The 17,335-nt window shown below is 43.4% G+C and overlaps 1 protein-coding gene across 3 annotated transcripts in view; it reads left to right on the forward strand.

The window, feature by feature from the left end:
- The window catches only part of LOC311197837 (putative RNA-binding protein Luc7-like 2), a 36,766-nt gene continuing 19,431 nt past the window's right edge, over positions 1-17,335 (forward strand). Inside the window, exons 1-3 of one of the 3 annotated variants that reach the window (XM_084271669.1) lie at positions 1-207; positions 373-493; positions 13,389-13,483. In XM_084271669.1, the coding sequence (XP_084127795.1) occupies positions 70-207; positions 373-493; positions 13,389-13,483 (354 nt within the window). In that variant the 5' untranslated portion in view covers positions 1-69. Of the gene's footprint in view, positions 208-372; positions 494-3,120; positions 3,438-11,665; positions 11,737-13,388; positions 13,484-17,335 lie in introns of those variants that run through there. The other 2 variants (XM_084271668.1, XM_084271667.1) reach the window with 2 other exon arrangements.

The following is a 17,335-nucleotide window of genomic DNA, read 5'->3' on the forward strand; positions in this document are numbered from 1 at the left end:
GGCCGCGTGGGTGAATCCCGCGCGCGCCGGACGCTTCCTGATTGGTCGGCGGGCGGGGACGGCCGGAAGATGGCGGCGCTGGGCTCCCCGTTGCGGACCCTACGCGGCCTCCTGCGGGAGCTCCGCTACGCCGGCGGCCGGGCGGGCCGCCCCTACCGCGACACACCCGCCTACCAGCACATCGTCGCGGCCTTCCGCGCCCACCGGGTACGCGCGGGGTCCTCCGCACGCTCCCGTCCCTTTTCCGTCCCCCCCGGGAGCGAGGTGGGGGGTGTGAGGCGGGGGCGGCCCTGCCGGTGTCCGCGCAGCCCGGCGCGGGAGCCGGTGGCCCCGGGGGAGGGAGTCTCAGGGGCTCGTTCCCTCCTCTCGCAGGTCACCAGCGAGAAGCTGTGCCGGGCCCAGCAGGAGCTGCACTTCCAGGCCGCCACCTATCTCTGCCTGCTCCGCAGCGTCCGGGAGCACGCGGCCCTGCACCAGGAGTACCACGGCAAGGGCGAGCGCTCGCCTGAGGAGGTCGCCGGCCTGGTGGGCTTCAGGTTGCCTCAGCAGCCAGGAGGGAAGGGTTAAGATGACTCGGCTGTGTCACCTATTTATTCCCGAATAAATATCCTAGAATTGTCGGAACGGGATGGGTGGGTTTTCCCCTTCGATCCGAACGTGTGGTACGACAGGCAGCCTCGGCGGAATGAGGGGAAGGTGCTTTGTAGTGGAGAAACACGTCAGCTTTCGCTGCTGAACGAGGAGTTGTTCGTTCCCCCCTCAGAGTCCGTAGGTAAGAGAACAGGTCTGCTTGCTGTAGGGTTTTCCAACGGCACCCTATGCGTGTGTGGAATTTTCTGCTCTCCCAAGAGCAAAGGCCCTGTCTTGGGAACATGAGTGGATTCTGGCAGCACCACAGAGCTCTTTCATCTTGAAGATTTTTTTTCCCCACGCTGGTGAGCTAGTGACAATTCAGAGATGAATACTACTTACTGAATTATATGTTTCTCTGCGACTGTAGGCTTCCTATCCTCTTTTACACACTGTAAATCTCAGAAAAACTAAAGTGAACCTATTACTGCCAGTTACACCAGAGACACAATCATGCTGCTGTTTTCTTTTCTTGCAAGCCGAACCAGCAAGTTTCTTTTTATAAGAAAATCAATACTGTCTTGAGTTGATGCTGCCCCCTTCTCAGAAAAGAGTTGAATTATATTCAAGATGTGTAAGAAATCTGTAATAAGGATGACTTGTAATGACTAAAAATGTGAGGCTTGTTTGCTTGGGGGAAGAGCTATAAGGAAGGCTAACAAAATAGTGGGTTTTTTTCACTACCCAGAAAAGCAAAGTATTCTGTCAGAAAAGCACCGGAAATAGAGTTAACGTCATCTAAACGTTTATATTCTCCTTCCCCTGTATTTAAAAACTTGGAATAGTTTTATCTCCGAGGTATGGTGGAGAGGCATGATAGATCCTTATAACTGGGGAGATCTGGGCTACTGGGGTAAGATAAGAAGTGAACAGTAAGTTTTAAAATTCTGTATACCCCAAATCTGGTTTGTAATTCCTGCAGTGTCTTACTAGTTAAACAGTAGGGTTATTTTTTTCTTAAGGGTTGATATCACAGGAGGGAAAGCACCAACCTATTTGCAGCAGTCACTGTACCCTGGTAGTGGCTGTGATGCTATTTGCTGCTCTGAGTTTTGTGATGTAGCAGCTACATACTGCAATTTACTTTCCAGACAGACTAAAGGTCTGCTCCATCCAGATCCTGCTGTATATTGCTCCAGAAGAAAAACACATGGCTCCCATAAACCAGTCCTGGGCCTAAAGCTGACGTTTGGCCAGAAATGGATGGAAAAAGCTGTATTTGCTCTTTATAAATTAGAGTACCTGAAGTTTGTACAGCATGGGTACAAAGAAAGGCTAAAATGTCTCCACAGAGAAAATTCTGACGTGGGTCTGTATTGTTCCCAGTTACTTCCCTTTCAAGGTACTGGAATGACTAACAAAAGTAAATTCATATGCTGAAGAAAAAACAAAGCCAGGACGTGTGGTGAGCACCAGGTAGGGGATCTGTTCCCGAAGGAGCCACAAAGGACTCCCACCTGAGCCCGTTTCTCACCGTCCCTTGCCAAAGCCAGATCACTGGGGGAGCTTGTTCGTTGCAAAGGCTTTTCACGTTCCCTTTTCTTCTCTCGCGTTCAGCAAACCTCGGGAGTTGAACAGGCCCCGGGCAGCCAGAACTGAGCCTTGTGGCCGTCAGTGACGGCGTTTGGGCACTAGGTGGCAACGCGACGGTTAAGAAAGGGACGGGCACAAAGTGCGGGGGGAGTTAGGCTAGAACCGGCTGGGTCCTGGTGCTCGGGGGGCCGGATTAGCCGCGACGCGTGACAAGCTGCCAGGGAGGCTGCCCGGGAAGCGGGTGCGACCACCGCTGTTCTCGCCGGCGCGTCTGTAACGGCGCTTGGCAGCTTGAGAGACGAACGGGGCCGCGACGCGGCGCCGAGTACCGGTCAAACAAAGGGAGCTGAGCTTAAGGGGCGTCTTCGGCAGCGCCGGCTCAGGCGCCGCCTGCGCCCCCGCGCCCGGGGCGCCCGGCGCGGCCCTGCGCGCACGAGCTGGGCGGCTCGCCGCTGCCCCGCGGGTGCGCGGGCGGGACCGGGCCGCGGGGCAGCGCTCAGCCACGTGCTGCGGCGCGTCAGAATCACCCATCGTTAAGCCGTTCCGGCGGCGCTTCCCTCCGTGGAGGCGAAAGGCGCCGCCTGACTCCGGTCCCCGCAGCGGGCTGGGGCTCGCCAGCCCGGCCCGGCGCCCCCGCGTCGCTGCCGGAGGGCGCGGCCGCCGCGGATCAGGCCGCGCTGCTGACGCGGAGACCGGGACGTCACGGCAGCTACGCGGGGCGGCCCCGCCAATCAGCGCGCCCCGAGGCCCCAGCCTGGCGAAAAGCTCCACGTCCCAATCAGGGACCTCACCGCGAGGTGCGTCACCGGCCGAACACCTCACGCCGTGGCCAATCAGCGGGCGACAAAGCCCGTCCGCGCTGACGTCGCGGAGCGGACGCGGGGGGCTCAGGGCGCGTGCGCGCGGGTTTCCGTTACCGCTGGCGCGCGCGCGTGGCAGGCGTGAGAGGAAGCGGGAGGAGCGGAGGGGGGAGGGGAGGCGAAGCGAAGCGAGGTGGCGGCGGCGGCACCGAGGCCGGTTTCCCGCTCCGCTCTCCGAGGGGAGCGCTAGGCAGAGGCAGCGCCTGCGTCCCCCCGCGGTGTCGGGGGAGCGGCTCCGCCCGGGCCGCAGCAGTGACGCGAGGGGGAGGGCTGAGCGCCGCGCCGGGCCTCGGGCCTTGTAGGCCGCTGTCGGCGTGACTCGCCCGGGCCGGGCCGCCCCTCGCTCGCTCAAGATGTCGGCGCAGGCCCAGATGCGCGCCATGCTGGACCAGCTCATGGGCACGTCCCGGGACGGTAAGTACCCCACGGCCGGGGCGGGGGAGGGGAGGAGGAGGCGGAGCCGCCGAAGCCCCTGAGGTCAGCGCGGTACCGGGCAGGCCGGCCGTTCACCGTGATTGGCAGGCCCGGGGCCTGCTCCATCGCCCCCCCACACACACACCTTCCGCGGGGCGGGGCCTGCCGAGGCCATAGATCAGCGGCGGCGCGGGGCCTTTCCGCGCTGCCGCCCCCGGGGTTCGGGGGTAGTCGGGCGCCGCCTACCCCTGCGGGGCTGCCAGCGCCAGCCGCTGTCCGGGCAGCGGGAGGCTGTGCTGCCGTTGCAGCTCCCGTTTAAGATCCGCTCTCCGCGGTGTCCGGGGTTTGCAGCGGGAACCGCGCCGCTAAAGGCGCGTCCGCGGGGCCTTCCGGCGCGGCTCCCCGCTGAGGGAGACTGGTGCTGGGTGCGGATGGGGGGCAGAGGGAGACGGGTACAAATAAAGAAAAAAATCCCCCCAAACCACCAGCCGCTTCAGTGGAGTAAGTGTTTTTGTGGAGTCTAGTTTTGTCTAAAGTCTGACCCAAACCATCATTTCAGTCAGCAGGTGGGTATGGCTGTTGCTCTCTGGAAGAGTGTAGTTAGCCCAAGCAAACGGACTCCCTTAGAAACAAACGAGCCCCAAGTAGCTAACCGAAAATTTAACTAGAGGCAGTAATCCTAAGAAAGAGATACTAGGTGCAGTCAGGTTTCGGATCATTCTGCGGTCACATAGTGAACTGAAGAATTATCATGGCGTGAAGCTGCTCAGAATTTTTGTCAGGGTGCATGGCAGTCATGAACGTTTCAATCGGCAGCCATCCGTAAATCCAGATAGTTTGAGGATGGCTGGAAGAGTTCTGTTGCTGTGAAGGCTGTGGGATTTTATTTATAAACACGAGAACGCTGCCCCCGGGGGTAACCGCAAACAGAGAATATTTGAATGTTCTGCACCTTGTACTCGCACTTGCAGATGTGTTACATGCTTGTTGTAGCTTCGTGTTGAATTAAAGGTTACCTGTTTTCCCATGTACTGAGTAGGGTGTTTGAACTGAGATGTAGCATGTATGTGCTGGTCATCTGTTGTACTGGCGCAATGTGATCTGACAGCTTTTGCTAGGTTTTTTCTTTTTTTCTTTTTAGTACAAATCAGAGTTCTAAATAAATGTAACCAGTTTTCACGGACCTAGTATGTCATGACTGCTTTCTGCTAAGTGCTTGTAGTTGTTTTAAACGAAGGGCCTGATCATTGGAAACCTACTGCTTGGCAGAGGTTGCTTTCCAGAGCAAGGCTGGTTAGTGAGTAGTCATCATGCAGGATCTGACTTAGGGTGATTTTTGCCATGGCCCAGAGATTTTCAAATACTTCTTGTTGTCACTTCGTGTATCTTAAGTGCTTGGCAAAGTAATGTAGTCATGAAACACAAGTCTTCCCAGTGTTGGCACCTAGATCATTGTCTCAGAGATACCTAACACTACACAGAAGTGTGTGTGTGGGGGGGTGCTCTTTCAATTTATGAATATATTTTCTCTTGTGTGGTGGGAGAAGAATGTAATTTACCTGTGATTGCTTAAAAATGCTAAATGAGTAAGATCTAAACCAGGAAAAGCAGTGTCAGAGTAGATTTCAGTTAGGCTTGTGAGAAAAGTTATTTGATTAGTAATTGTGTTCCCCCTTTTCACCCACCCTCTTAATTCCCAAACAGCATGTGCTGGACTGTTCAGAAACTAACTGGCTCAGGGAAGCATCTAAACAAAATCGGCAGGATGGGAAGGATAAGGAGAAAAGACTTTGCAAAACTGACTTCCGTTATTGGATTAAGCTGGGAGTTGAGGATATGGGTGTAACACCATTCTAGTTTTATTGTGTTTGTCTTAAGTTACAAAGCCAGTGGATCATTATTTAGACCAAAGTGTGCACAGGAATTGAAAATCATCCTTTTCTGCAGAACTGGTACTTATTAAATTCAAGGCCAGGCTCAAGGTCGCTGAAATATTGCTAACCTCAAGAGTAGTGGCTTTAGGGTAATTTGATTTTATTTTTAAAATGTTCATATCACCTTTGAAAAATACTCTATTTCTAATGAAAAGCAAATTGCAGCTTTTCATTAGAATGTGACAGTTTTCTGTTTTTTGGTAGATTGTATCTCTTGTTTCACCACTTGTCCACATTGCCTTTGATGTTGCTCTGCCTGGCAACACAATGGAGTTTAAAATGCTTCTTAAAAAAAATCGTTATTGGTGGTTTGTGATTTATGTTGTTTAAAATTGCCAAAGTGCTTTTTAATTTCCTGATTACCAGGAATTATAATTTATATAGTTCAAAGAGGGGGGTTAGTGGTGCTGGGTTTGGTTGGTTGGATTTTTTTGAGGAGTCTGGAATGTGAAATTTAAAATTCTGTATTAGAAAAGGTAGAGATTGAATGTTTTATCTTTACAGTGAGAATAGAACAGACTCAGAGGTGAATTCAAATCCAATGTCTTGAGTGTGTAGTCAGTATTACTTTAGCTTATGATATCCTTTGCAGAGAAAAGGAACATGTTCTGCAAAAGGTTTTGAAAATTCCACGGTGAGATGCTCAAACACGGTTTTAGGAGATGAGCTGTAGGTTATAATTTGTGGAAGTGTGTGCACAGTCATTGTAAGTGATGTCTCTGAGCCCAGAATGGAGAAGCTCAAAGGAGGTAGTTATGAAATCTTGTTACAAATTTACTGTTGAGCTCCGAGAACATCCAGAAAGTACAGTTCTGTATTGGTCAAATTCATACAGAAAATATCCACTGAGCTGCAACGATGCTGTAGGAATATTTATGAAAAATAAGCTGTGTTAGTAAGAAAATTTCCTGTTTCAGAGTTGCCCAGTATGTGGCTATCCAGAACTAGGTGTGTGGCTCTGGGCCTGCCCCTTGCTATACCCCTAGGCTTGCAAGCAGGGAGAACAGACTTGGTCCCCCCACCCCTTCCTGACTTGCTTTGGCAACCTGCTTCCTCCTTTGTTAAAATTCTAAGCAGTGGGATAGATGCACTGCTAGTCAGGCGGCATCGCTCAACCTCTGATGAACCACTGCCTGGTACCTGCCAGGATGTGATGTTCAGGCAGCCTCCTGCCAGCTGCCCTGTCCCATGCCCTGCTGTTCTGCGCTTGCCTTTGCTTGGGTGCCAGACACCTGATAGATGTGAAATGGAAGCAACTTGGCAGATGTTCTTCAGGTGTTTCCAGTGAGTTGCAGTTCTTAGACTTCATTTGAGATACTGAAAAACGCAGTTGTGCTGTTAATATCAGTACAACAAAATCATTCTGTAATGGCAGTATGGCTCTGTTACATGTGTGGAGAAGTACATTATTTAAAACCAGGTGGTTTTCTTCAAAATTCCTTAAAACACCTAACTTAAAATTACCTTTGACAAGAAATGGAAAACTGGATTGGATGAGTGGACCATGCCAAAGCTATGAGGAAAAAGAAATGTCAATGATTTTGATGTTAGCAAAAAGCTGGACTAACAGAGTCATGACTGCGGGTTGGAAAGAATCTCCTCTGAAGTTTGTCATTCTGAGCACTGATAACCTGACATACTTAAATAATAGAGAGGCTTAGCCGTAAGCTACTGAATACATAGGGTGGGTTTCCCAAATATCAAGAAATAAGGAGTGCTGGCTGAAGACCAAGTGCTAATCTTACATACTTACATGCAAATGTTTTGTTCATATAATTCTTTTACTGTTAGCAGTTAAGCTAAAGGACTCTTTAACCGTTGATGTATGTAACAAGGTTAGCTTGAGCTGGATTTATTACTGGTAACCAGAGCTGTGGAAAGTTGCCACTCAGAAGTGTTAGGAATGAGCTGATAGAAAAAGAATTTTTTTCAACTGAAAAGATTATTAAAGATTTTTTTCAGTAGTATGCTTTGGTAAGTCCTTGTTTTGCCATCTAGAAAATAGGAGTGATCCTTACAAGTAGAATCATATCGGTTTGAAATAAATCAAGTCATGTACAAATTGAGTGAAATGCTAACAGATGATAGTAGTACGCTGGGAAATTTAGTTTTGTTTTGCTTCTTTAAAAATGTATCTGGAATGGACAAAGATTGCCAGGTTTTCTTCAAAAGGCCTGATTATGAAGATCCCATTTTATCTTAAATCAGCTTATCTTGCTTAACTGGTTCAACTTCTTCCAGGTCAGTTACCTGTTCTGTTTTGCGTGAGCACTGGGGTCATTGTGAGGAGTGGGTTGGAAGCAGAGGGTGGAGCAGGATCATTGCTTCTGACAGCAGTGCAGATGCAGAACAGGTCAGAATAGCCCTGGAACATCACAGCATCTTGAAACTGTGAAGACTTCACTGTTGTAAAGAAATGTGGTGGTGGTTTTGGGCTGGGTGGGTTTTTTCTAAAATAATTGCCACTACATCAAAACTAGGTTATAGTCTAGAAATAGGAAAAAAACAGCAAAGTTAATTGGGTTGGTTTTTAAGAGATGGGTAAACTTGTATGTGCTTCTGAGACTTACATGTGGTCATGAAAATGTACCTCCAAGCATCCTAAGAAATACTATGCTACATGACCAGCAGAAGAATCTTTGGAGCCTTTAGCTATACAGAACCCAGGAGCATGGAGAACCAGTCCACCTCTTCTCTTCACGTACTAGCATTTTGAGCTGAACTGCTGTGTTTGGAGCCTTCAAGTCAGTTCTTCAGCTGTTACTAGCAAAGCACTTTTCTTGTTCTAGAATGTCTTATGGCATTGAAACATAAAATACCCTTTTGGCATCTGTTCACATCTTAATCAGTTTTGCTGTTTTAATTTATCAACCTCAGTTATCCTTACTAGTGGTTACTGATGTGTGACTTCAGCTGCTCCCAAGTAAGGAGGACAGAGAAGTATTAACATTTCTGTGCTTATCTTAGTCATCCTGTGTTGATGACACCCTTTATATGGTAAAAGAGGTGCAATCTAGAATTTGTAACCCATTTTTTGATTTGTTTTTATATGGGATTATTGAAGAGTTGTCTGTGTATGTAAGGTTGAGTGTTGGGTTGAAGTTAGTGTTTTCAGGGCACTTAGATTTTTTGTTTTCCACTTATACTACTTTCCACCTACAGGTGTAAAGCTGTGTTTTGTTAAGTCAGTCTCAGTACATTGTTACTGGAGGACTGCTGGCCATTTGGGTAGCTTCAAGCTGAGAGCCACGTTAGGGAGCCAAGAGCCACCTCTGAGAGCTCTTCTTTCAAATATGGATCAGCAGCAAAGTATAGGCAGGAAAAAAGTGTCTTGTATGCATGAATTTCTGCAAAACCTACCCAAAATGTGAATTTTACATCAGCTTGGAACTCTGAAAGTAGTAGCAGCGCACAAGCTACATCAAAAGATTATTTGGCAATCAGGGTTGATCAGAAGGCTTTGAGAGCAACCGTCATGTCAAGTGATTTGAGTGTATTTGCTGGCTTTGTTACAAAGTTCTGGTACCGTAGCTCTTAAAAATGAGGGGAATAGTGAAGGACTTGAGGATTTTTTTTCTACTGTGGATTTGGGATACCATGTGAAATGGCAAATGGGCATATTCATACCTCATAGAAAATCATTCCTGTTCCGCTTGTAGTGTGTAAGCTAAAACATGGGTTCATTCTGTTCTACATTGACAAGTATTAATTCAGTCATAGTGTAACTCAGAAGCAATCCTGCTTAGAAATGTCTTATTCAGGAGGCATTAATGATAAAGATGCATCCAATGTTAGTGAGAAGAATATGAGAATTAGCTGCGTGTTCAGTGTGTAGCAGGAACAGGTTCTTCTGTGTCAAGCCTCAGTCAAATATTGATGTTGAATACTTGTTACGCAGGGCTTGGTTTGCTGATGGAATTTGATACGCAGACTTTAACCTGATACTCCTCCCAGGTAGTAGCTCTTCATGAGTAAAGCTTTCAGGGTCCCTTGCCAACATGTTGGGACTCAGGCTTAAAAACTTTGAGCGGATAGTTAACTAGTTTTGGTTGAAGTAGCTTAATGCAGGAAATCAACAGCATGAAAATACATGTTGTTGTCTTTGTATGGATTGCACCGGTAGCTGTAGCTTGAAATTGTAGGTTACAGTTGGATTGTAACTGGTAATTATCAGTGCACTGGAATTGTATTAGGATACATCAGAACAGTAAGAGATGCTGGATCAAATAAATCATTGCTATAAGCAATATACATATATATATTGCACAGCACTGTTGATTCATAAGTATTCATTCTGCTGGTTTGTGATTCATACATACTGAACGGGAATAATATTGTGGAGGCTTGTTAATAGATTAGACGTGGGAGTTCAAAGTGAGTTACATAGTCCAAGTGCACATTGTGATCTTCACCTCTGGATGTGCCTTGATCAGCATTAATGCATTGATCTTGAATAATTATGTTATTTTTGTAGTCATCATGTTTAATGCAAAATAAAAAACTTCCTTTAGAAAGTTTATATTACTGCCCTCGTCTTTTTAAGTTGTGTCTCTGGTGTGCAGTTTCATTATGCTTATAAAGGATAGCAATGTGTAAGTGTAAAAATGGCCTTGATGCTTGGCTTTTCTTCTTGAATGGTTTAAATTCTGTTTTAAAGTTCTCTGCTCATCTGAAAGCAGTCTCTTGTAGAAATGTGGTTTGGGCCAGGTACTTTAAGTAAAACTAAAGCTGCTGCTTCTTGAGGAAAATCTAATTTATTTTTCCTGTGTCTCCATTTAATTTTTTTAAAATTTTTTTTTAGATAGAGAAAATCTAATTAGAAACACAGAGATAGCTTATAGTAATCAATGTTGACTCCTCTAATGCCCTGGTAAATTACTTTGATTTCTTTAATGAGCATGAGTACTAAAGGTCGAGTAGTTGAATACTCTGGTATTTTTCAGAGGCAGGGTTAAACAACATGCTATTCTGAGCTAATTTAATTCTTTACCTTTTAAAATAAAACTTGCAGTAAGGTCTGAAATATCAGTGATGGTGACTCCTTTGTAACTGTTTAAGGATACTTCCAAAATTTAGATGAATGCAGCTACTTGGTACTTGGATGTATTATTTTGTTACTGCAGCATATACAAAGTCTTTTAAAAAATATTCATAAACATTGCTTAGCATTCACTTGATTGATTGACCGTACAAAGATGTATCAACCTAAGTGCAATTTGAGAGGAGAAAAATTGGAGGAGGAGTGTCTTGGTTATCTGACATACAAAGTCCTTGGCTTAAAACCAAATATATTCGTGTTGTTTTAAATCTTAGAAGGCATCTGTGAAAGTCTCTTTTGTTTGTAGGCTGAGTGTCAGGTGTAGAGTGGATCTGTAGATTTTATTCTCTGTGTGTCCTCATCTCCCCATAGCAGCCCATGTAGACCCCTGGTCATCACCTACTCAAGATGACTTACCTGTAAATCAGCAGCAGAATGCATCTTCTGTCTTTGCCTGTTAACAGGTCTGCACTATTTAGGGGTATTGGAGCTCACAAATTTGTGAAGGAATAAAAGCATTTTCTTTTGAGGCTATCAGACTGGAATGAGCTGACAGGGGCACAAAATTCAGTCATTGTTAGGACATAGTGTATCACACCTTTTCTTTTTGATAAGCCTTCTGAAACAGCACAGATTAAAAACAAAGGCAAATGTATGAAACTGCTTTTCATAGGAAGAAAAAGGTCAATATCTGAATGTTCTGTGTATGGGAACCTTCCTGAAAATCGCATAGGTACTATGCAAAAGCCACAGTGCAGAAAGAATAAGCATTTAAAATATAAATGTGGGATGTGTTCTTGAGGCTGTCGTTGATCAGATTCTCCTATTTATTTTTTTTTTCCATGTGTTGTCTTATCTCAGTTTGGTAATTGTGATTATCATGCTAGCCATTTAGATGAAAACAGACTGTCCTGCAGCTGTAGCATCAGTTCCTGGCTATGGTAGTGGTATTTTAAAAAGCTACATGTAGAAATTGAGGTAACATCTGTGAAAATCCTACTTGCCAATGTTACCAAAGGAACCTTGAGTCTTTTAGCAATTTCCTTGTCTTGATAACAGCTTGAGCCCTGATAGGTCAGTGCTATTAGGCCATCAGCTGTCTTTTGAAAAATACTTTTCTTGACTTTGTTAATTTGTCTTTATATAGAAGAATCTTTACAGTCAACGTGTATTTCTAGATGCTGTGTTAAAATTGCTGGCAGATTCTATTATTCTATACAAACTGAACAATCTGGCCCCTTGTTTTATTTATAAAGGTTCAATGTATCTTTGCCTGCCTACATCAATCTGCAAGGGAGTGTCAGAAAGGCCCCGCATTCGCCGAGCCGTGAGTTATCAATAACTTTTCAGATGTGTTAATGAATGTGGAACAAACGCAGTTATGTGTTTAAAAAGAAAATATGGATCCACCTCCTAAAAAGAAGAAAAAAAAAAGCAAAGCGAAACTTTTGACTGCAGTAGCAGGCATGATTGCAAAGGGATTGCTCTAAATTTTTAGTAGTGTAACTATAACTAAGCAGTAAGGTTGCCCTCTAGAAAACCTATTGTTGAACTGCTTTGAAGCTGTCTGTACTCTGTGGATTACAGGTTTTAATTGCTGTATCCCACAGGCAAATTAAGTATGCGGTGTTTCTGGAAACCTTTGTTTGCTTAATAATTTGAAACTTGGCCCATCTGAAAATGTTATATATGAGCATCCTATGCATAGAGCTGATACTTAAAAATCAGATCACATAATAGTAAGAAAGGCTTGATTAATAAGATGCGGGTTTTTTATTCCCCTCTGTCATAGTTACCTCAGTAATGAATTTGGCTTCTTGAATTAATAGAATAAAATCCTCAGTGTTTCAGGTCATGAAGCCATAAAAATCTCTTAACTGCAAAATGTATCTGCATACATCAAATACTTGATGAAATGGAAAAGGCTGCTATCTGTACTCATTTTATGTCCCTTTTTTTTCCCACCTCAGCAGCCCTCTGTGCTTCAGTAATTCATCAGTAGGTTTTCATTGATTAGAGATTAACAAGTTTTTACATTGTTTAAAAAATGAATAAATAGATACATTCTCAGAGAGATTAAAAGTGGTTTTATCATGCCTGTGTCTTAACAAGAAGAGACCTGTAGCAGCGGTCTCTCTTACGAATCTCAAGTAATGACAATTATGTCTGTAAGGAAAACATATTCCCGCATCCCCAGAATACCAGCTGGTTACTTTGTTCTGAAGACTTTAGGTCTTGCTCCTTAGATGGGGTTATTTAAGCTTGCGATTGGACCTCAGTGTGTGGGCAGGTTGATGCTTCTGCTGATGCAGGAACTACAACCTGCCATGATGAAGATATAAGATGTTCCCAGCCAAACAACATGTAGAAGAAAAAGAAGAAAAAAGGCTTATGATACAGAGATATGCAAACATCTGTAAAATAATTTTGCATATAGGCTATGTCCATATGTTTGACTGATTTTTTCAGGTTTGTAAGCATTTAAAATTATTATTCTGCCAACTGTTCATGCTATTACCATCAAAAGAATTTGCATCCAAGAGCAAAATCCTAAAATGAGTATCAGGTGGGATTTGGTGAATACTTAATGTGTATCATTTTGTGTTTATGAGGCTGCTTTTATATGCTATTTGTTGCATACAAGTACATCACTATTTCATGCAAAACCTGAGTAGAACGTTATATAGCTCATTTAGCAAATGCTGTTTTTAAGCTAATGCTGTCTCCCTGGTTTCAAGCACTTTTCACGCTGCATTTTCGAAGAAGTTTGAGAGGATTTTAAAATAGCAATAAGAGCATTAAAACATGTATTTGTGGTTTTGGAGTTATTTGGCAAAGACGCATACAGTGTTTTATGTTCTAGTTTCCATAGGCCTTCGCTATGTGGCAGGGCAGTGTTAACGCTTTGCATGTAACCTGCAAGACGTGTCTGGCTTCTCCAGATTTCTAACCTGGAATGTGTTGGTTTCTATATTGCAGGTGACACAACCCGTCAGCGAATCAAATTCAGTGATGACCGAGTGTGCAAGAGCCACCTTCTCAACTGCTGCCCTCACGATGTGCTCTCTGGAACTGTATGTAGCTAAACCTTGTGTTTTATTTAGATAAGAATGCAGAAATTGAATTGGGGTGTGGTGGGGTTCTTTTGGTTTTTAGTAATAGTCATGGTTTTCAGCAAGTATCCATCTAGCACTCTGGTAATTCAGTGGAACTTTTATAAAGAACTAATCTATGGGTTACGAAGTTATTTTTTAGAAATTTCAGCTTCTGTATAATAAACACTACTTAAAAGTTCATCATTGTTTGCTATAACAATCTCAAATACATGATTACTTACATGAATTGTACTATAGTAAAGTAGTTTTAAACTGGTAATGTTGCAACTAATAGAAAAAGAAGAAATATGGTTTATGCATAAATTGTGAAGTTGCTTTCTTAAAAACTTTGTTGCGGTGAGAAATTATCCCACAAATATTTGTATAGGGAAGTGAGGTGATCTTTCTTCACAAATATTTTTCACAAGACAGTTGAAAGTTCAAATAATTTAATTTCTAGAAGCTGGGATATATTGAGTATGATAGAGATACTCAGTGTACAACATCCATTTACAGTTTGAAAATCTCTAACTTTGCTTTTGTGACTTGAATTTATGCCATAAGTATTTTGTGTACTCAGCAGTAGAGGTTTCTCTGCCTGAGCATAGCAAATGGGGTTTTGACATAGCCTTGTCAATATGCCCATGTTTTACCTTGTGGCACCTGCTTAAGATACCTGCTTTTCACAAAGAACAAGCTAAGTTACATTGCATTGATTATTTAACCTGGTGTTCCCTGGCATGAGATGTAGAGAGATGATCTGTAAGGTCTTGTGTGCCTGCTGTTCTTAATGCTGTACTTTGGTAGCTTTCCTTATGAATGTTGGCACATTTCCTTACCCCGTGGCAGAGGGGAAAATAAGTACTGGGAAACCTGTCTTAAGGACTCTGAAGCATTATTGGTTCTCTGTGCTATATCGTTTGAAATGGCTAATTCAACTGCAGCCTTTAGTGAAATACAGAATTAAGTTCACTTACATAAACTAAAATATGTAACTTGGTAACGCATTTACCTGTCACCTGACCTTTAAGATGCTTTCCAAGTAGCTGTGATTTTAAATTAACTGTAACATTTTTGGTTGATCAGAGAGCTTGAAACACGCATGCATACACAAATTTTGTTTGTTTTACTAATTTTGACACTTAACTGACACATTAATAGTCACAGTCCATCCTTCTCCTTAAGAGTCCCTGCAAAAGTGGATGCAACTGTAATTGCAAATAAGCACAGTAAGAAGAGGCAAAATATGAGACCTGAACTGGAGAACTCAGCACTTGTCTTCATAAAAAAGGCAATGGAATAGAAAAGGCATACTTGCTGAGTTTCTTCATAAGTCTTAATGGCTTCCTAAATTTTTTCTTCTATCCTTAAAGACGCTTTTGCCTTTTTTTATATAGCAGTTTTGTCATATCCCAAAAATGAGATAATTCCTGCTGAAGATAAGGAAATATGTGCACAATGCATTACCTTAAAGTCTCTTTCTTTTATAGGTGATAACAAATTGGTAACAGTACTTTGTGTATCAATGAATGTGTCATTTTATTTTGAACTGTTCTGTGCATTACTGCCCAAACAAAATGGGGGGAGCAGGGAAGGGAGAAGATTATGTTCTTCTTCACCCTTCTGTCCAGTGATTGTGTGATGAGCAAAATGCCTCATGATTGGGGGAAGATATAGGACATAACAGTATGCTATTAAAACATACAAAGTTATTGGTTAGAATCCACAAGAAGGTGCTGTCAGAATATTAATTTGACAGCTTTTCATTGTGGTCTGTTTTTTGTAAGCAGAGATTTCTGGAGTGGCTGTCTTTAGCAAGTAAGAAATGTCATAGGTATCAGGTAATAATGCCACTTGTGGTCCAGTCCAAGCATGTAGGTTGGGCCTTTCTACCAAGTTTGTCAGTCCTCACTGACAGTTCTCGTCTGCCTCACACTGGTCTCTGCTGCTGCTCTAGAGCACTAAGTTAAACTGCTTATTTGGTGTTCTGGGTTTTTTTTTTTTCCTTCCTCCTAATGCAGTTAATCATTGGACCACAAAATGTGTTCCACAATGTAATTCTGGGTGCAGAAAAGCAGGGACTAGTTTAATCCTTTTAGTGGGAGTAATAGAAGGGGACCATAAGAGACAGGCTTTGTCTGACCTGTGCGATGTTCTGCTTTTCACCTAGTCATGGACCTGAAGAAAAGGACCTTTCTCTCTTAATAGAGTGGTTTTTAAAAAGGGCAAGAAGTAAATTTTTATAAGAAAATTAGGATGCATCTTTGCGTTCAAGATGGGCAGCTAACGAAGACTGAGTGACAGGTTTTTCTTCTTTTTTCCCAAATTGAAATCCAGAATCTTGTGCTTCTGAGAGAGTAAGTTTGCTGGGGACACTCTATAGGTTTAAATCACTTCATTGATTAGATTATCAGTAAAATGCCAGGCATGAATTGCCCTTTTTTTGGTCACAGGGTAATCTCTGCAGTTCCTGAGAAATGCGTATTGCTGTTCCTGTCTGCAAAATGCAGACTTCTGTGCTATTCCAGTCCTCCCACTTGTTCAGAAGCACTCAAGGAGGACACTCAGATAACGCAAGACAAACGAAATGACTCATATATGAGTAGGCTCTGTTAATTTAGTGTATTCTTTTCCTTAATGGCCAAATACCCAAACCTCTGCCAAGGAATTGATTTCCCTTGACAATACACTCATGTTCCCCAGGCTGCAGTATATGTTGGTAAAAGTAGTGCTTGTCTGCTTTTCTTAGAAGATTGGAAACTTTCTTCTCATTGTCCAGAGACCTGCGTATGTTAGCTCTTTCATGACATGAAATGTGTGCTTATTCTTAAGAATACTGAATGAAGTCTTGTTCTTTCTGTGCCACTCTGGAACACCTACAGTAGGTATTTTCCTCAAGTTTCTTTGATCAGATTTGGTTAGCATTAGCAATGTTTCCAGCCAAAAACCATCGATGCAAATCAATAACTTTAAAAGTTTTACTAGGAAATTTCCATTGTGTAAATGGGCGACATAGCACAGCTTCCTGCTTTTTTGAGCTTTCTCTTGCACTTCTGTGTCTTGCTTCCTCAGAGTAGTTTGTATTTAAAGGAACAATAAAGTTGTCTTTAGAGGAATCATAAGTATTTTACTTAAGAATGCAAATCTGTACTAATTAGTTGTATTTTGAAATTTAATTATCTCTTTTTGGCTACTGTTGCAAACAACAGTTCATTCTGTATCAGTTACCCTCTTCCTCCATTTTTCTGGATAAACTTGTCTAGTTGTTAATGAGCTTCAGTTGTTACCTGCCTGAATCTGGATATTTTGGTTACATTACTATTTTGTTTAGTATTATTTAGGCATGTGGGTTTTGTAGTACTAGGTTTCTGTGTTTGTAGACTTGAAAATGATGTAAAGCAGTCAGAATTGTCTCAGTGCTTGCAGGAAATGGTTTTGTGTCACTTTGGGGAGACACAGGGAGAGCATAGGTTTGGATTTTTCTTGTGGCCCTCTTCTAAGGGCAATAGGAATAATGGGCTACATGGAAGTCAGGTAGAATAGCACAGATCTCTTGTGCTCTGTGATTATCTTTTAAAAGTAGTAATGTCCTTAATACTTATAGTAACCCACTACCTATCTTTGAATAGTCAGAGCAGCTCAATGCTTCTGCAGCACATCTGTATGTCGGTTTAGCCTGGTTGTGCTTCCCTGTTGAAAAAAATGTCACAAATGCTGTATGTGGTCTTGCAGACCTCAGTTGAGAAACTCCTTTCTGCTGAATGGATTAACTCTGTATTTATGTATAACTGCTGAGGAATGTTGCTGCTTGCGTTTGGTTTATACACACCT

This window comes from Gallinula chloropus, assembly GCF_964237585.1.
Source record: "Gallinula chloropus genome assembly, chromosome: 1".
In the NCBI taxonomy this organism is placed as follows: Eukaryota; Metazoa; Chordata; class Aves; order Gruiformes; family Rallidae; genus Gallinula; species Gallinula chloropus.